At 48.6% G+C, this 20,789-nt stretch overlaps 1 protein-coding gene across 3 annotated transcripts in view; it reads right to left on the bottom strand.

Moving 5' to 3' along the window:
• Nucleotides 1-20,789, bottom strand: part of NBAS (NBAS subunit of NRZ tethering complex) — a 3,456,930-nt gene that overhangs the window by 2,715,093 nt on the left and 721,048 nt on the right. For all 3 annotated transcript variants that reach the window (XM_069605942.1, XM_069605943.1, XM_069605944.1), the window contains exon 15: nt 7,617-7,874. In XM_069605942.1, coding sequence (XP_069462043.1) covers nt 7,617-7,874 — 258 coding nt within the window. The remainder of the gene's footprint in view (nt 1-7,616; nt 7,875-20,789) is intronic.

Here is a 20,789-nt window from a genome sequence, read left to right as displayed (position 1 = left end):
ACCAAAATGGTGATTCTCCCCAAGCTTCTCTATCTATTCACAAACATACCCCTAATACTCTCGCGCGCCTTTATTCAGAAAATCAAGTCCCTCATCCTAGAATTAATATGGGCGGGCAAGCCGGCACGAGTCGCATATGCGACGCTGACGCTGCCGGTGACTCGGGGCGGCCTTGCGCTTCCAGATGTAGAAAAATACTACTGGGCGGCCCAGGCCCAATTCCTTGGCCACTGGTATGCGTCTGAATATATCCGACCACACGTTCAGGTCGAGCGCGCCCTAGCATCGCCCAACTTCTTGACAGCTGTCATTTTCAGCGAGCAATCGGTTCCGTACAGCACACTAAACACAGTCCAATCCACATACGCCATCTGGAAGAAAATAGCCCGCAAATACGAAATACAGATAAGATACTCCCCGCTATTACCCATCAGGTTTATCCCCGGCATACCTCTGACTAATGAAAAAGTCTTCCTGATCTGGCTGGACAAAACCAATATCCAAACTCTGGGAGACCTCTTCCCAGAGGGCATGTTCATAACGCCGCAGGCGATCAGGGAGAGAGGGGGCAACACTTCACTCGACATTTTTCTCTATTTCAGGCTACGGCACACCCTGCGGGCTATCCTCCCATCATTCCCCAAGCAACCCCCAACGTGGACCCTCCTGCACAGGGTGATACAAGCAAGGGGAGAGGGGCGGCTGGTTTCCACGATATATAGATTACTGCTGGCTGACACTACGACACCCGCTGTCAATGCCAAACTGCGCTGGGAAAGAGCACTCCATATCACGATACCCGATGTGGAATGGTCCTACATTCTCCAACAAACTCAAAAAGTAGCTTTAAACACTCGATATAAGCAGATACACTTCAACTTCATCCATCAAACATATTACACTCCCCAAAAGAGGCGACGTCATCACCCTGACGCCTCCGATCACTGTGAGAGTTGCGCTTTTCCAGACGCTGACTTTGTTCACCTCGCATGGCAGTGCCCGGGCGTGGCCCGTTTTTGGTCTGCGGTCCTACAGCACACGAGTGATGTGATCGGTGAAACGATTGCCCCGCAACCGACCATAGCCCTCCTGAGCATGACCAAACACCTGCAGGCTCCCGGGAAAAGGCTCGCCTCTCTGTTCCTGGTGCTCGCCCGCAGGAGAATTGCCTTGACCTGGGGTCGCGGCCCCCTTCCCTCACTGGCAGCGTGGAAGAACGACATCCTGTATTGCCAAGACATGGATGCCGAGTTTCTACGGACTCTCCCTCTACACGCACGCCCCCCGGATATATGGGCTCCCTACATTGAATATTTACTCTCTACACCTGATGTCCCCACCTCTAAATCTCCACCCGCAATCCAAGACACAGCTATGAGCCCGACCCCGATCAATCTTCAGGACCCTCAGCAGAGCACTTTGTCTTAGAGACCCTTTGTACCATTGCAAGGTGACCCCAGAACTTGTGAAAAATGCATTGTGAGTGTAATGAACGCAATATCGTTGTATGTTGTTATGCTGTTTTGACCTATCACCAAAGGTCGTTGTTGTATGTGTATATTAAAACCCAAAAATAAAGTTTAAAAAAAAATAATAAAAAAAAAAAAAAACACGCTGAAAGGAGTCACGCCCTCGGGGACAAACCGGGAAAGCTACTAGATTGGCTCTACAAACGGGAGTCTCCCAGGAAGCCCATCTGCCAGGTCCGCAAGCTGGACGGCATGACAGCACACACGCAGGCTGAGATAAACTTGGTGTTCTCCGGGTTCTACCGGACCCTCTACACAGATCCTCCGTCACCCACAGACACTGAAATAGAAGACGTACCTACACTGGAATATGCAAATGGCCGAGGCCCTGGACGAACCCATCACACCAGAGGAGGTCATACCCACCATTAGATCCCTGCTGTCCGGTAAGGCCCGAGGAACTGATCGGCTCCCTAGCGGAGTCATATAAAACATATGAGGACACCCTGGCACCTCTCCTAGCCCAAGTATTTAACGAGGCATATGAAATAGGTACCGTCCCTGACACCATGAGAAAAGCTGTAATTATCCCACTACTGAAACCGGGCAAAGACGGGGAGAGCGTGGCTCATACAGGCCCTTATCCTTGGTAAACGCAGACAATAAGATCCTAACAGCACTGCTTGCGAGGAGGCTGAGGAGGGCGATTCCGCTGCTGATCCATCATGATCATCGGGCTATGTTCCTGGGCGATCCATTACAGAAAACCTGCGCAAGCTACACCATGTCATACACAGCACTAACGGCAGGCCAGGGAATGCGCAGTGGCCACCAAGGCATTTGATTCAGTCAGATGGAATTGGCTGCATCCCGCCATGACCAAAATGGGAATAGACCCTGCCTTCTTGAAGTGGAACAAACTCGTATACACCAATCCCACAGCCAGGGTACGCAAAAACAATACCTACCCGGATAAATGGCACCTCTATAGAGGCACCCGGCAGGGTTGCCCACTTTACCCCATGCTGTACATCATAGCCATTGAACCTGTAGCAGCATACCTAAGACAAGAGTATGGGGACGGGGGCATAGTGATAGACAATGAGACCACCTAGTCTCAATGTATGCGGACAATATGCTCCTCTACTTAAACAACCCAGAACACATATTACCATACATACTTGAGACCTTAGAGGGGTTCCACAGATACACGGGGATACAAATCAATCATGACAAATCATGCTTATTTCCCCTAGCTGCCCTAGGTGAAGCCAGAGAAGACAGTCTCCCAATCATGGCCTTTAAGTGGAAGGCCACCTCTTTCAAATACCTTGGCATTTCCATACACAGAGATCCTAAAACAGAACACGCCCTAAACACAGTGAGAGCCAGGGACAGCCTGGAGAAATCAATGGAATTCTGGGGCAAATTACTGCTCTCAGTGGCAGGAAGAGCAGGGCTTCTTAAGATGTGGCACTACCCCGATTTCTACACTTTTTCACTAATGTCCCATTCAACATCCCACCGAAGTTCTTCAAAGAACTAAACAAGCTCTGCAGAAGATTCCTATGGCAGGGCGGGAGGCACAGAGTCACGCTAGAAGTACTACACAGACCTTATGATAGGGGAGGCCTGAAAATCCCCAACTTTGAATTATATTATCTAGCTGCCCAACTGAAACACGTAATACAATGGATGGCAGACGAAACCACAAGGGACACCCGGCTGCTGCAACCAGCGATCTCCCATATGCTCCTAAGAGACTTGTTCTGGACCCCGCCAGGGACAGCCCAACACAACCTCTTACCTAATTAGACTAGGGATCCAGATCTGGAAACGAGCCTGCAAAGTCATGGGAATTAACAATCCATATTCCCCTGAGATCCTGATAGCAGCTATCATGACAGGCAGACCTGGAGGCCTGAAAGAGATAAGGAATATATGGGAGCCCTGCGGAATTGCCACCATGAGCGACCTGATGGACGACCAAGGCATCCTGACGTTTGCTGAGCTGCATGAGTCCGTGGGAATACCAACTGGGCAGTTACTACTCCACGGAGCGGTGGTGAAGAAGCTCTCGCATAGATGGCCGGAGAACCTCGAAACCAGGCATGAACCCATAGAAAACATGCTGAACGCCGCTGAGAGAGGGCACGAAACCTCAAGGCTATACGAGACTTTGCTAGACAGCACAACTAGGCACAACCTCAAGTGCAAAGAGAAATGGGAACAGGAACTGGGCCAGCAATTCGAAGACAAAGACTGGGAATCCATAACACACTACCACAAAAAAGTATCCAGAAATGCCTGTCAACAACTTATACAATTTTACATCATTAACAGAGCTTACGTCACACCTGAGGTCATCTCCAAATTCAAAGGGGCAAGAACCATAGAATGCCCAAAATGCCAAGAACTCCGAGTGGTATGTTTTGGGGCTGCCGGTCATTACAAACCTACTGGTCGCAAATCGCCACTAAGGTGGCTGCTGCAGACATCACCTTGGACGTACAGTCACCCAAAGCGTGCATCCTGGGTAGATACAAAAAAAGCAAGAAGAACAAACCTCTGAATAGGCTCAAGGACTTGATGTACATTTTGGCGAAAAGACGCATAGCCATGGGGTGGAAAAGCCCCAATATCCCCAGCGTCACGTTGTGGTGGGAAGATCTCTGTAAATGGTCGGCAGCAGAAACTGGACATCAGCGACGACCTGCAACAATGGATGGCACTCACTGTGTCGCTGTCCAACCGAGGGAGGAAGTTTCCTCCTACGAAGTCACAATTAGCTCATGACGGCTATCCGGCACAGTTGAACTGAACACAAGAAAAGGTGGTCGGGGTGGTGAAGGGGGGGAGGGGTTATGTTATGAAAATGAGATGTCTTCACCGAAGCATTAGTGATGACAACTCTTGCAATGATAAATAACCTAATAAAAACATTTTTTTTTAAAAAAGGTCTAGTGTCAGAAGACGTAGTTAGACAATTGCTGTAGACAATATATTGCCATTGATGAATAACGCTCGTGGGTTCAGCAAAGAGCAAGCGCATAGCCTGTCCCATGGCTTTAGCAAAGGCGATTAACAAGACAAGATAGATTCCTCTTCCTAACCATAGAATAGCAGCCTCTTGTCTTCAACGGCTTAATGCCTTGAAAATACACGTGGCGCTGACACCATCATAGTAATAAGCTATGGATATTTGTTGGCAAATAGCACGCATTCACATACAATGCAAGCTTGGCTTCTATAGGACAAAATCAGACACTAACTGTAGACTCACAAACACGTGCCGTTAGGGTCAGCTAAAGGCGAACAGTTTGCCCTTTTCCTTTTCCAACAGAAGAAAGCCAACCACAAGTGGCGGCTTCCTGTTTTAGATGAGCTCGTAGCAGAGTCAAGAGATGCTTCTGCGCTGATAAGCAGCAAGGGACAGGAAGCAGGGTACCAAAATCCACAGGTGCGGTTAAAGTGTCCAAAGCAAATGTCACGTCTAAACCCCTTTAGAAAATGCATCCAATATAATGGCATTTGAAATAGGCTAGAGGTGAACACAGCGCTTTGCTTGGTCATCAAGCAGAAGCCCATGCATTCTAATGGAAATAATCAAGAAAAAAAGACAGTACTCGTCACTTGAGTTTTCACATAGGTAAATCATGGGTGCAATGCAAGCTAAGCTCAAGAGCATGTTCAGACTGTAGACGTTCTGTCCAGGCCACGGAAATGACGCACATAGTATATGTAGACTAAGTCACGCATGGTAATATAAAAAGCACAACAGACTGAGGCTAATAAAAACCTTGGCAGCAGGCAGCAGAGAGCAAACCAGAAGCTGGGGGTGGGAAGTGCCTTCGATCGCAGGTCAGAGCAGCAGGTCCCCGTGGTCACTTTGCATGCAGAACAGCAAGGCCTGAAAATCGTGAGTTTAAGTGTGCTGGTTGAACTTTTGCATATGTGAGACTGAAGGCGTACTTTATTATGTCACTCCACTCCTGATCTACCATAGCATAGCTTAGACAAACATAACATGAACTCCATGATTGCTTAAGCTGGTGTTTTAAAATGATGAATTGTACTTGATCTTTGTTAGACGCCAATCATGTTTTTAGTTTATGCAATAATGCTTTCCATATATATGATAGTATGTTACGTTATTATTGCTGTTATTATAGCAGGCATAATGATGAGCAAAGCTGGTAGAGAACAGAAATGATAATAAATATATTGGCTTCCTACCTTCAAGTGTCAGCTTGATATTTTCGAGCAATGCTTCATAACGAACTAAACAATATTTTCTGGCTGTATTTTGGTCAATTATGACAAGAGGTGCAACTGTCAAAGCGCTAGGCCGAACTCCTGAGGCGCCTCTCATCATAACTCAAGACTTGTGATTCTGTGCCCACCCCACACAGCACTACCTAGGGTCGAGGGGGGCGGGCATGGAATCACGCCCTAAGGGGCAATCAAGTCAACAGCTTTTATTGTATAGCTGCAGGTGTTTTTTACTTTTTTATATACATGTTTTATTAGTAAGGAGTTATTTTGTGTCCAGAAAAAGATACTCTCTGACTCTTTCCACATAATAACACATGTGTAGACAAAACAGCAATGATACAAAAAACAAATGCATTTGCTAACGTGTTCAACAGAGACAAATTAAATGTGTAAAACAAAGGAAAATAAATAGTTCAATACTGCACATATTGTGATTTCACATGTTGAAAACTTCTCCATTGTTAAACGTACAGTAATAGTGCAGTGCAGACACAATCTTAAAAGTGGGACTCAGCTAGGCTTGAAAGTAGGTTAAAGACCTAGCAGTGCAACAAAATTGCATGCTTAACAATAGTCCCAAGGGGTGTGTGGGGTGCCACACTCCTTTGTGATGCCAGGCAGAAGAGTGACCTAGTGGTAGGTCGACGTCAGGATAATGAATCAAAGGCTTATGTTCTTGGTAAGGACTTTGAGGGCACGCAGGGTGCAGCGTCCAGTGATGTTTCGGCTAGTTGGGGGAGTAGCCTTCTTGTAGCGACAGGACAAGGTCTCCCTTGAAAACATTCCTTGGGGTATGCTCCCATTGGTGGGAGATGGTAGTAGGAAAAGACTGATGCGCTCTGATTCTTGAGGTCAGAGCTCTCCAGGAGCACGCTGCATCCACTTCTCTCCAGGCAGACGCTTTACTCATTTCCTACCATATTGATGTTCACAGCGGCCCCAACAATTCTGATCCATCTGGCCCTACATGTTAACAGCAGTTCCCTCCACCTCCTACTTTGTTTGGGACACTTCATTGACACTTAGATATGGTCATTGGTCTTTTCCTACTACCACCTCCCACCAATGGGAAGATACCCTTAGGAACTCTTTCAAAGGAGACCTTGTCCTGGCCCTAGAAGAAGGCTACTTCTCCTGCTAGCCGAAACGTCATTGGACACCGCACCCTGCGTGCCCTCAAAGTCCTTACCAAGAACATAAGCCTTTGATTCATTATCCTGACGTCGACCTAGCACTAGGTCAGCCTTCTGCCTGGCATTACAAAGGAGCGTGGCACCCCACACACCCCTTGCGACTATTGATACGCATGCAATTTTGTTGCACTACTAGGTCTTTAATCTACTTTCAAGCCGAGCTCAGTCCCACTTTTAAGATTGTGTCTGCACTGCACAATTACTGTATGTTTAACAATGGAGAAGTTTTCAACATGTGAAATCATTATATGTGCAGTATTGAACTATTTATTTTCCTCTGTTGTACACATTTAATTGTTCTCTGTTGTACACGTTAGCAATTGCATTTGTTTTTGTATCATTGCTGTTTTGTCTACACATGTGGTATTATGTGGAAAGAGTCACAGAGTATCTTTTTCTGGACACAAAATAAGTCCTTACTAATAGAACATGTATATAAAAAAGTAAAAAACACCTGCAGCTATACAATAAAAGCTGTTGAAACACTGATTAACTCAAATGTGTTTCTATGTTACGCCCAGTTTATTAGTGAGACTAATATGTACTTGTCTCAGTGATAAATGATAAAGGAGAATAAGATTGCAGACAAATTGTTGCAAATATCTAAATATTGATGGTAGGACATCCCCCTGTTACAAGTAAATAAAATCATTGACATGAAAGGATCACTCAGACTAACCTTTCTCTGATAAAGTTCCTCTGGAGTTGTAGATCTTAAACTGACCAAGCGGTAGTTTTTTGTAATGGTTCGTGGACGTTTCCGAGGTGGAGAGAAGCGCTCCATTTCTGTTACAAAATACAAGCCTTGCTTTACGTAACTGAAATATCTGGCCTTAGCAGAAGTTTCATCTTCACAGTCGGACTCTTCGTCCCCATCATCGTCCTCGCCAGGCCTGCTTTCTAAACGAGACCTCTTTGGAACCAACTTTATCTCACACTACAGAGAAGTGGGCGGAAACATAATTAAAATCAACATGTAACAATGAAGTAATTTTTTTTATTTTTTTATTTTTTTAATGTGTTTTAGTTCATTGAACATTTGACATAAATAAACGATTTTAAAAAAAGACTTTTTTTTACATTTCATTTAGTCTGTACATTACATATTTCATAGCACTAAAATTCATCATTTACATAACTGTATAGTAACCTGACGCCTAAGAGGTATCCATCAACCTAGATGTCATTTAGAAGGACTCAAATCATCATATCTTTCTCAATGGACAGTCCTATCTAATTGCATATTATTTCATTTCTTTAACAGTATCTACTTCTCAAATGCCATCCATACCTGGATCAATGCAATTGCTCTCCCCAAGCTTTTTCCACTTAATCCATTTAACCAGAACGTTTCACCCAGTATTTCTTGTAAACCCTCTGCCAGATGCCTGTAATAATGATGGTAATATTTTCGCATAGAGGGGCATCCATCCAGTTAGTATGTGCCAAAGGGATTCCATTTCTATAGGGTCTTTACATAGTCTACATATTCTCTTCTCTTTCTGAATATTCAGCCATTTTCTTGATACTTCTAGGACCGGGAGTTTATTCATTCTTATCTGCATAAAGATCCTGCAAAACTTGGAGAGAGTGATAATTGCAACATAGGCACACTACACTCCCTGTGTAAGAAGGGTTGGGGGGTTAATGGTGTACTCAAAATATTTTATTTTTTTCTTGCTTAATGAAAAGGGTCAGAGGTTGCCTGCAGGAGTAGGAGGTTGTGGGAGCAGGGGTGAAAGACATAAGTAAATGGCCAACGAAAGGCATAATATATGAGCAATGGAGGAATTAGCACTCATACATGGTCTTGTATTGGTGACTAGGCGCATGTTTTTCTATGTGTGGGGCTTTAGGGTGATCAGTTGAGTGGCTTCGGGTCATCTTGGCAATCACTGGAGTTTTTTTAATATGTTAATACAGGTGAAACCAAAAATGACTACAACTTCCAATGCATGTACCTGTTACATGATATGATAGGATAGGTTATTTATAGCGTGCTTAATACCCAGAGGTTTCTAAGCACGGAACCGCGGATCAAACCTGTGTTGCTCTATGTCGTCTTGCTTCCAAGTCGAGCACGTTGCCGCTGAGCGATCCTCCCGAGACACACTCAGGGAAATAAGTGAACAGAATCACGGAACTTCTCCCTCGCAGAGGTAAAATAAACATTCTTAGGGAAGCAGCACAAAAACAGAAATTATCTGTTAAGTAAAAGAAATTCGTTTTGCGGAATGATCAAACGTAAAGGTCAGGCGTCCACAACAGGCTGGCATCGCTTGTTTATCCGTCCTCTCCAGCCTCAATAATAAAAGGATCACGTGGTAAGCCGTCTTGCAAAAAATAACATCATAATAACGTTCATTTTGCATTAAATGACTGTTTTAATTCTACTTTCGCAAGACAACGATAACAAAAATTAATTTGAAAAATAATTAAAGTTATGCAAGAATGCTTGCCTCCATTTGGTACACAAAGCTCCTGGACTGTGGCACATCAATATTATGGAGCATGTGCGAAATATCATCACTTTGTGATCTTGAATAAACGAGTCTGCAGTACTGTTTTATTCCACACTAAAGCAGGAATTGAAAAACCGAAGGCGTCTTTTATGTACTGCAATCTGTGTTTCATGAGTCATGTTGGTTAATTTCTGAGCCCAAGAGAAATTACTTCAGTGTATCCCTTTCCGTCTTTTGAAATCAAATGTGGGTGCTGTGACGAGACCGGTAATGTTGCATTCCCAAGATCTGTTATTTGCACTAGTTACAACCTTCATCAAAGTATTGTCCGTTTCCCATATAACGGGCCCCATTAAAAGTACATCATAAACTAATGGCCGTCATTTTTCTGAAACTCGTATGCAGTAAGCCATTCCTGTTCCTGTCCATCTTAAGGCAAACTCTGTCCTATGAAATTCCATTTTGATAAAATTCATAGGTTTGCCTCCAAAAGCAGATCGTTGTCCTCTAAAAGAACGCTCAGTCCCCCCCTTCAAGAGTGGAAATCGCCCTGCCATCAAAGTCCTCTGCAGAACAACGACATGGCTGCATGGAATTGAAATTCTGCTCACCAGCCTCACTCCCTACATTTAACGTTAATTACAAATCCTATCAATCGGTACTGCTCATATGACCCCACAGATGATAACATTAAACACTGGGAGGGCTTTTGTGTATGTCACTTGCAGGGGATCAAAGAAAAACTTTAAGCCAAGCTATTGGTTTGGTTTAGCTTATTAGATGAAACATAAATGTTCAGGTATTGGATCCGACGGAGGGCCGGGGTGGAAATGCAAATGCCATTGCTGTTCTTTTGGGTCGTGGCCCTTGCCACACTAGCCAGAAAAAATATGCCTTCCTGGGAGTAAGCTGTAACTCTCAATCTCTGGGGGTTTGTGTTCCCCCCACACGTTTCTTGGTACCTTGTGGAATCTTTCTTTGCTGGGCTAGCTTTATTAAATAAATAAATAAATTTAGCATTTATATAGCGCTACGAAACCTCAGGCATCTGAGCGCTGCTTATTATTCCCCACGGTGTGTTATTAGTATGTTACTCAATCTGGATGTTTGAATACCTTGTGCCATCACCCCTGGTGCCAAGGGCCCTCTTGAAGGCGATGCACGGCTGAGTATTGTGCATTTCTTGGGCCCTGAAATTAATAGGCCTCTCTTCCACTGTATTGGAGACGCATGCCTGCTTCGGCAGGTTTGTCTTTCAGGCCTCCCACTGCCAACAAGTTTTTCTTCACCACCAAGTCATTAGACTTGCGGTTGAAACTCTGGGGATTTCCCCTCTTTCCACTTTACTGTACTTCACTCCTTGCTCCTCTTCTCCTAGATCTTTGGCCATCCATCTGCTTTCTATGTTCTGTGGTAAATCCTTGGATGTCTTTCCCTCTCCCATAGGGGGAGTCCATTCCCATGAGGCTAGGGAGGTGAGTCTGCTACCCGACAGTCCCCATGGGGGTGGAACTCAGCGGGTGGATCTCATGGGGAGGGATGCCCCCAATGGGACTAGGGATGACTATACTATCACAAATGTCAGCAATGTCCTCTTCTTCAAATGAAGTTTCAGTCTCAAAACCCTCCCCCTCCTCCTCACCTCTGTCTTTTCTCCTGATTTTCTTTCCTTCCTTGTTTCCTGGTTTCTCTTTTTTTTTAATGAAGATATGGACGGCCACGAAAGGATGCCACCGCGACACCGTATATGTTAGGCGGTGAAAGATCCTCCGTGACCGTCGGATGAGGGGAAAAAGCCAAAGGCACAAAAAACCCCTATTGGAAGATTTCAGGTTGTGCTCCGTAAGCAGGTTGGGTAAGCTTCACATGAAGGACCAATGTCCACAGAAACGGAAGGCGAAGACAGTCCAATGAGCAGGCAAGGTCGGTACACAGGAAGATGAACAGTTCACAATAACGGGAGGCAGAGGCAGTCCAAATAGCAGGCAAGGTCGGTACACGGGAAGATGAACAGTTCACAATAACGGGAGGCAGAGGCAGACCTAAAGCAGGAGAGAGGGAAGGAGGGTAGAGCAGAGTGAGAGTAGATAGAGAAAAGAGGAGGGCAGACGGGACGAAGGAGAGAGAGAGAGAGAGAGAGAGTGAGACGTGAAGAAAAGGGAAAAGGAACGAAAGTAAGGAAAGAAAGAAACAGCAGGAGCGGGCGGAGGTAACACAGAAGGCTTCCTATCGTGGCAAAAGCAAGCGAAAAACCAGGAAGCGTTGCAACGCGTACGCGATCCGGAAGCAGAAGGCTAAAAGCTCCCGGTCGCGTACGCGAGCGGAGAAAGACTAGACCTGCAAGCACGTAGGGGAGAAAGGAACGTGACGGCAGGATCTACGGCGGACCACGTCGATACCGATCCCACACTCGCCATCTACCCCACGATGTGACATATACAGGGAGAAAGACATTTGCTTGCTGGGCCTAGAGACCTGAGCTACTCCTCACTGATGAGGCCCAATGAGGTCGAAACATGCCTGGGGATGCTTGCAGTCTTTTGCAGAAAGGATGTGACCAATCAGTTCAGGCTGGATCATGTCCCGGGGGCTGCACAATTATGTATGTTAAGAGTACTTTGTGACCCAGGTATGGTTTAGGTTACTTGCCTGTAACTATTGTTCTCCAGCATGGGTCTGGCATGGATTCGCATGCTCATGAATATTCCGTGTCGTCAGGTTGGGAATCCTCAGTAAAAGTAAAAAACTGTTTTACTTTCACTTTAAAACTGTATTTCTCCTCTCAACCAATCACTGTCCTCTAGGTCATAGTGTGCCAATCCAATGATGGTCCTCTCCCAAAGCCCCGCCTCTGCCAGCCATCCAGATTTTTACTGCACACTTCAGTGTTGGAGACAATAGTTACAGGTAAGTAACTTAAACCTTCTCCAGCATGGGGTCTGGCATGGATTCACATGCTCATGAATAACGAATACACTGCAGTACATTACACAACCACGGGAGGTGGCAAGGCTCAACAGAAGCTATTAACACTTACCCCTGGAAAAGACTCATCTCAAGCAAACAGGTTGCGTAGCATTGTCTGGCCAACTCTGGTCTCCTCTCTGGAATTTCTGTCAATGCAGTAGAATTTCATGAAGGTATGCGTGGACATCCATGTTGCAGCCCTGCCGATGTCGAGCAGGGGCACACCAGAAAGGAACGCCATTGTCGCAGCAATCACTCTGGTGGAGTGTGTTCTCGGATGGCCCGGCAGAGGCCGGTTAGCCAGCCGATGACAGTGCATGATGCAGCCGGAGAGCCATCTTGAGATGGAAACCTTGGACAAGGCCTTACCATGATTCACAGGTCGAAAGTTCAAACAATTGAGAAGTCTTCCGAAAACTCTTAGTGCATGCCACGTAGAACTTCAATGCACGAGCAACGTCCAGTGAGTGCAAGGTCCTCTCCGCCGGCAACAAAGGGTCGGGAAGAAAACGGGCAACACCAAAGGCTCCATGAGGTGGAATTCTGATGGAACCTTCGGCATGAAAGTGGAGTGCATACGCAGTACCACCCTTGATTCGTGGAAAGTCAGATAGGGCCTGGATCTCACCGACTGGTCTGGCTGAGGAGATGGCCACAAGGAATGCCATCTTCCAAGAGAGAAACTTGAGTGGGGCTTGATGCACAGGTTCAAAAGGTGGTCCCATTAGTCTCGTCAAGACCAGGTTGAGTTCCCATGCCATCACCAGAGGGAAAGATCTGAAAAGCCACCTGAGAAACTCCTTGATGAGTCTGTGCGACCACAGCGAGGATGTTCCCGGGGATCTGGTGTAGTGTGAGATGGCCACCAGGTGTACCTTGATAGATGCATGAGCCATCCCAGCTTTTGCCACAGAAAGCAAATATGGACGAATCTGTGGGGCCGTGACTCTCAGAGAGGTAATTTTCTGTGACAGGCACCACGTAGCAAAACGCTTCCATTCACTGGCAGGGTCTGTGGCTCAGTGAACTAATGTATCCACTATAGGGGCTTGTGTTTGACCTCATGGTCACAGGTTCATATCCCGGCAGGTCCACGCAGCCATTCTTCCTTCTGAGGTCAATAAACATCAGTTATAAGTGCCAAGAGGCCCCATTGGGGGTGAACGTGTGCTTTGCAAATACGCCTGCTATGTTATGGACGTAGCACTTTAGAGTTGACAATGCCCTGGCTTTGGCGAGGACCTCCCTGCAGTCTGCTGGCATCTCATAACCTCCAAACTCTAAGGCTGCAAGAGCCATGCCTTCAGGTTCAGAGATTCTGGGTCGTGATGAAGGATTGCGCCTCGCTCTCTGATGAGCAGATCTGGAAGTGCCAGCAAATTGACTGGCAGCGACATTGACAGGCTGAGTAGGTCTAGATGCCAAATCGCCACGGCCATGCCTGGGCATTGAGTATCATCTTGCATCAACACTGTCTGTGTTTGCTGATCACACGTAGCAGGAGAGGAAACGGGGGAAAGGCATACAGAAGGAACAAGTTACTTACCTGTAACTATTGTTCTCCAGCATGGGTCTGGCATGGATTCACATGCTCATGAATATTCCCCGTCGTCAGGCTGGGAATCCTTGGTAAAGAAAAAATCAGTTTCCTCTGTAAAGAAAAAAATCAGTTTCAGTTTCACTTCTGAACTTTCTTTCTCCTAATAACCAATCACTGGTCTCTGGGTCATACTGGCCCCCGCCAATGACTGCCCTCTACCTAAGCCCCTCTTCTGGCAGCCATCTTCAGATTTGGTAGCATGTAAAGTGGCAGTAGGACCAAGAGAAAAGCCGCAGAGGGGTAGGTGGGAGGGTTTGCATGTGAATCCATGCCAGACCTATGCTAAAGAACAGTTACAGGTAAGTAACTGGTTCCTTCTCCAGCATGGGGTCTGGCATGGATTCACATACTCATGAATAAAGAATACATAGCAGTACACACATGCACAACCACGGGAGGTGGCAAGGCTCAACAGTAAGCATCTCAACATTAAGCATCTCTTACCTCCTCACCAGGCTCACCGTCAAGCGAACAGGTTGCGCAGCACTGCTTGGCTGACGATGGACTCCTCCCTGGAATCCCTGTCGACGCAGTAGAACTTCGTGAAGGTGTGTGTCGACCTCAACGTAGCAGCCCTGCAGATGTCTAGCAGGGGCACACCAGACAGGAACGCCGTAGTTGCAGCGATCGCTGTGGTCAAATGGGCTCTCGGACGGCCAGGCAACGGTCGGTTTGCCAACCTGTGATGCAGCCGGAGAGCCACCTGGAAATGGAAGCCTTGGACAGGGCCTTCCCATGGTTCGCAGGGCCAAAGTTCACAAAAAGTTGCGAAAACTATATGTGCGGTCCACATAGAAATTTAGCGCTCTAGCCACATCCAGTGAGTGCAAAGTCCTCTTGGCCGGCGACGAAGGCGTCGGGAAGAATACAGGTAACACCAAGGGCTTGTTTAGATTCAAGTATGACGGCACCTTGGGCATGAAGGAGGGGTGCGTCCGTAGCACCACCTTTGTCTTGTGGAATGTCAAATAAGGTGTTTTACAAGAGAGGGCCTGGATCACTCCCATTCGTCGGGCGGAGGTGATGGCCACAAGAAACGCTGTTTTCCACGACAAAGATTTCAGTGGCGCCGAATGCATAGGCTCGAACGGTGGACCCATGAGCCTAGTAAGCACCACATTGAGCTCCCACGCGGGGCCGGAGCCTTCACCGGCGGGAACGAGCAAAATAGTCCTTTGACGAACTCTTGAATAAGCGATGAGACCATAAGAATGATCGTCCAGGAGATCTGGTGTAGAGATAGCTGTCAGATGAACCTTGATGGAAGCATGGGCCAGTCCTGTCTTGGCCAACGACAACAAATGCGAAAGCACCTGCAGAGCAGTGACTCGTAGAGGTCCGATCTTTTCAGTACGGCACCAAATGGCAAACCTCTTCCACTTGTGCCAGTAGCATTTGAGAGTAGATGAAGCACTGGACCTTGGAAAGCACCTCCTTACAATCTGCTGGGAGATCGTAGCCTCCAAACTCTAGTGCTGCAGGAGCCAGGCCTTCAGGTTCAGCGATCCTGGGTCGTGGTGCAGAATCGCGCCTCCTTCTCTGGCGAGAAGATCTGCATCTGCCAGAAGCTTGATTGAAGAGGACGCTGACATGTCCAGAAGGTCCGGGTACCATATCTGTCCCATCCACGCCGGTGCGACGAGGATCATCCTGCACCGGGACCGTCTGAGTTGATGACTAGTCGAAGAAGCAACCGAGGGAACGCATACAGAAACAGGCCGTCCCATGGGAAAGAGAATGCATCCCCTATGCTCCGCGGCTTGAGAAACCTGCTGGCGAAACTCCGGCACTTGGTGTTCGCCGCCGTCGCAAACAGATCGATCTGGGGATTGCCCCATCTGTTGAACAGGGGATCCACTTGGTCCTGCTGAAGGTCCCACTCGTGGCAAAAGCGCAGCTCGCTGCTGAGAGAGTCGGCAATGCTGTTCTTCACTCCTGCTAGATGAAACAGGACAAGGAGGGGGAGAGGGAGGCGAGGGGTGCAAGCGCGGAGGGGGGTGAACTCTTCTCCTCTTGGGTGGTGGTTCCTCCGATGGCCTCTGGGCCGCCGGCGCAAGGGGCACCCTCGCTCGGATTTCCGAGCACAGGGTATGCAGAGCCGTAAGAATGTATTTTTATTAATTGTGTTTATATAACGCTTTACACCAAAGCGCTTGTCCACTGAGATATCCCCAGGTGGCTGCTGGGGTGGAGGCGATGGGGATCGGGGCGTTTGCGGCTTAGGCTGATCCGCTCCATCGTCACCGTCCTGTTACTCCTCGCCGGTCTCCTCGTTGTCGCTGTCACCTTCGTCGTCACCCTCATCGGGATCCCGCCCCATATGGCCTGCTCTCGAAGCATCTCCCCTCCTGGAGGACCGGGAGGCTGGTGAGCTCTTCCTCTGAGGAAATGTCTGTGCCCTGGAGGACCACCGTGCCCCCCCTTCTCTGCAACCAGGGAAGACTGTTTCAGTGAAATGATGGGCATCACCTTCTCCTGGGTTTTCTCAATGGGCTGGAAAGAGGACTCCCTCCTGGCAGGCAGGGATACCCTCACCTTAGGGGCCGTGCACTGCGAACCCGCCCCAGCGGCCTTCGCAAGGGACGCCGCCAGTATGGGTCTTTGTCTGATGCACCTGGGCCCTTCACGGTCTTGACCACGTCTGTGGCCTTCACCTTAGGGGGGAGGGTCGTGACCCCGCTCCCCCTTGGCCTTCTCCGTTGGTCCGGCTTGGGTCTTTGCCAAAAGCTTGCCCGGATGGTCCGACTTCCTCTTCTTTGAAGAACCTGAGCACTGGCTCGTGGTCGAAGGTGCTGGAGATGCTGAACTCTCCCTGGCCGCCGAGGAGCCCATCGCATAGGCCATCCCGGAGGCAGTGGACTCTCGGTGCTTAGCCTTATGTTGGGCACCCGCAGGAGGGGCACCTGGGCAGGGGAGGCATGCTGCCGGGACCCACCCAGAGCAGGGGCCTTGGCCTGCAGCCACTTGTTGAGGCGCTTGCATCAGGCGGCCTGTATGCGTGGCACCATCTCCTGACAAGCCACGCAGTCATCCTCCACATGCGTCTGGTCCGAATGCAGGCAGTAGAGGCACGGGGAATGTCCATCGTCCAAAAAGACGTTCCATAGGTTGCAACTGGGGCAAACCTTGAAGAGAGGCACTGAGTCCTCCTTCTCCTCTGCCATATCCACGCGGTGTAGGCCTCTTAGAAGCTTCTGGAATCCTCCAAGAAGAAACTCGACGAAAATCCGCCCTTGAGGGGCACTGAAGAATCTGAAAACGGGTCCCCGTTAATCGTAAGGTTAATCAGTGGCGCTTGAGGCTCGATTGACAGAAAAAATAGAGTAAAACTCTTAGAAAAAAAAAAAAAAAAAAATATCGCAAAACGCAGTAAAAGCTCGAGAGCTATAGCACGAGGACTCCCAACACTTGAACGTGCAGTAAAAATCAGAAGATGGCTGCCAGAGGAGGGGCTTAGGTAGAGGGCGGTCATTGGCTGGGGGCAGTATGACACAGAGACCAGTGATTGATTGGTAGGAGAAAGACAGTTCAGAAGTGAATATGAAACTGACTTTTCTTTACCGAGGATTCCCAGCCTGACAACGGGGAATATTCATGAGCATGTGAATCGATGCCAGACCCCATGCGGGAGAAACTGTTACGCTCACTTGGTCTCTGCGGAGGCGTTGGGGCTTGGTTGCAGCCCTCCCGGGTGAGGTCGCTCGGGTCCGACTAAGCCCTCTCCGCTTACGTGGTGACTGGTGGTAATAGGTGATGCTGCTCGGGACAGCGCCTCTTGATTAGTTTTGGCGAGCACTCCGTCCTGCTGCTTCTGGCAGGGGTGCTTGTATGATCTGGACTGAGTTCCTACACTGGTCCCTTGCACGTGGTAGTCCAGTCTTGCTGCGACTAAGCCACTATACTTCAGGTAAGTGTTCCTGTTTGCCTTTGTCTTTCCGCGTCTCTTTCTGTTGTATTGTAAAGTTTGTTGTCTTGTATTGCTGTCCGTTCCACTTTTGATGTTGGATCTTTTGCTTTCTTTCCTTACAGTTAATATTGCCAGCCCGACAGAAGCTGCGGAGCTCGAGGCGACAGCCGGAGGGAATGAGGAACGAAGCTGCATCTGTACAGTAGCTGGTAAGTTGTTAACTAGGGGGCACGCAGGGTTCAAATGCAGCGTGGCCCTAAAACGGATGTTCTAACCTTGTATTTCTTCTTCACAGGGTCGGAGTTCGTGGATAAGGAGTGTGGTGCTGCGGCGTCGGGATCAAGATCACTGGATGTCAGGAGATGAGTCTGCAGATGAAGCGATGAAGCACCGGTTTCCTGGAGGTGAGTATGCAGGTGAACTCCTGGTTTCAAAGGTAAGTAAACTGGTCCAAGTGGCGGTGAGCGTCACGTTGCACGCGAGTGCACAGTAACGCGAAGCACGGGCCTTAAGGAAGGAGCAGCTTATATAGCTGAGCTTCTGAAGCCACGCCTACCAGGTTCAGCCTGCCTGCCACACCCTGCCACATCCAATGAGTCGGCACATGAAGACCAGGCCTAGAGAGCAATACCCGTTGAGTCAGCACATGAGGATGTTCTCTGGAATAAAGGCTTTCAGCTCCTGGAAAGTTCTTGTAAAATAAAAGCACTCCTGCACTGAAATAAAGTGTTCCTGCTCACATCTCTATATGAGCCTGGCGCCAAAGGCACCAGGACTGAGTCCAGCCAGGTCCCCTATGTTCATAGGTCCCAAAGGGACATAAGTGAGTCAAGTGACACATTGCCCCCATCACTAGATGGTGTGGTTTTTGTGTTCTGGGGCTTGTGGCCATGACAGAAACAGACCTTACCACAGGAAAGAGAACGCGCCCCCCATGGTCCTTGGCTGGTGGAATCTGCTGGCAAACATCTGGCATTTTGAGTTCACGATGGCATAAAGATCGATAGGGGGTCTGCCCCATTTGACGAACAGACGGTCCACTTTATGTTGACTAATTTTCCATTCGTGGCAGGAGCGCAGCTCCCTGCTGAGGGAGTCAGCAAGGTGTTCTTGACACCTGCCAGGTGGAACGAGACGGGTAACATCCCTTGTCCGATGGCCCTATGCCACAAATCCTGAACTTCCTTGGAGAGCGCTGGGGATCGATTGCCCCCTTGCTTCTTGATGTAGAACATGGTGGTGGTGTTGTCTGCGATGATCCTCACCACCATGCCTCTCAGACGACAGCAAGTAGGGGTTGCATCTGCAACCTGCAGAGAAGGACGAGGTAGATGCAGGACAACATCATGCCCAGCAAAGAATTGATGGCCCAGACCGTGGCCGTTTGCGCGGACGACAGCCGCTGTACCTTCCCTTCAATGGCCACTCCTCCGATGGGGATGCCAGGCAAGCCACTGTGTTGAGTCTGGTGCCAAGGAACAGCGCATTCTGCGATGGCGTTAAGCAGGACTTTGGATAGTTCACGGAGAACCCCAGCTCTGTCAGTAGCCAGACGGTGTCACTCGTGTGATCCTCAGCCAGTTCCCAGGAGCCAATCGTCCAGGTACCGGTATACGTGCACACCCTGCATACACAGGTGGGCCGCCACCGGAGCCAGGCATTTTGTGAACACTATTCGGGCTGACTTTAAGCCGAAAGGTAGGGCCTTGAACTGGTAGCATTGGCCTAGTACCACGAACCATAGGAATTTCAGATCATTCCTGTGGATGGGGACATGGTACTGCACATCCTCTAGGTCCAACGACATCAAGAAATCTCCTTCCTCCAGTTGGCCTAACACATGTTACAACGTGATCATCTGAATTTTTGGGATTTCAAGTACTTGTTTAGACGGCGCAGGTCCAGGATGGGTCTCCAACCGCCCTTTTTTTCTGACCAGAAAGTATCTGGAATAGACTCTAGAGCCCCAGAGCCATTGGGGAACAAGCTCTATCACTCCTTTCCATAACATGGCCCGCACTTCTTCCAGGAGCTGAGGGATGTACTGCTCCTGACAGGGAACCGGTGGAACACGAGGGCACATGCTTTGAAACTGCAAGGTATGTCCCTGGGAGAGAGTATCCAGCATCCACCTGTCAATGGTGATCTACTCCCACTCGCTGACAAACATCAGCCGGCCTCCCACCTGGGTGCACGAGTGGGGGCCTGACGTCTTGGCTGGTTCAGGCTTGCTTGGTGCCCTGTGGGTGACGGCGACAGGGACCTCTGCTACCGTATACCTGGTAGCGACCCCTGTAGGTTTCCTGCTTGGAGTATCGGGGAGGTTGCCTGTACGACGTGGAGTATCCCTTGGATGATCTTCTCGATTTTCCCCTGGAGGAGCGAAAAGACGACTAGCGATGCTGTTGCAGTGCGCCATGGGAACGTGCCGTCTCTGTGTCCGTCTTCATGGCTTGATGGGATTCGTCGTCCGCGTACCCGAACACATTTTCACAGTTGAAAGGCATGTCCAGCACCTTCGCATAAACGTCCTTGCGAAGGTTTGTGGCCTTCAACCATCCCTGCCGACTAAGGCAAACTCTGTTTCTTATTTGTCGGAAAGCCTGTGTCGGCGATGTCCACTGCCACCATAATGGCATGGTCTGACACCACTGGCCCTTCCTGAAAGAGGGCGAGAGCCTCAGTCTTCTTGCCATCAGGAAGGAATTCAAGGATAGGGCCCAACTTGTACCAAAGCTACTGGTCATATTGGGGCAAGATAGCCAGAGCACTAGCCGCCTTGATCGTGGATGCCGCTGTGTAGATGACTACCGTCCCCATGGAGTCCATGTTTTTCCCTTCGTTGTACGGAGGACTGATGATGCAGAGCCCGGGTTGGCTGAATGCTTTCGTGCGGCGGCCGACAATACCGAGTCC

Source organism: Ambystoma mexicanum, chromosome 4p (assembly GCF_040938575.1).
Source record: "Ambystoma mexicanum isolate Mex_15411 chromosome 4p, UKY_AmexF1_1, whole genome shotgun sequence".
In the NCBI taxonomy this organism is placed as follows: domain Eukaryota; kingdom Metazoa; phylum Chordata; class Amphibia; order Caudata; family Ambystomatidae; genus Ambystoma; species Ambystoma mexicanum.
This window is presented reverse-complemented; position numbering and strand designations above follow the sequence as displayed.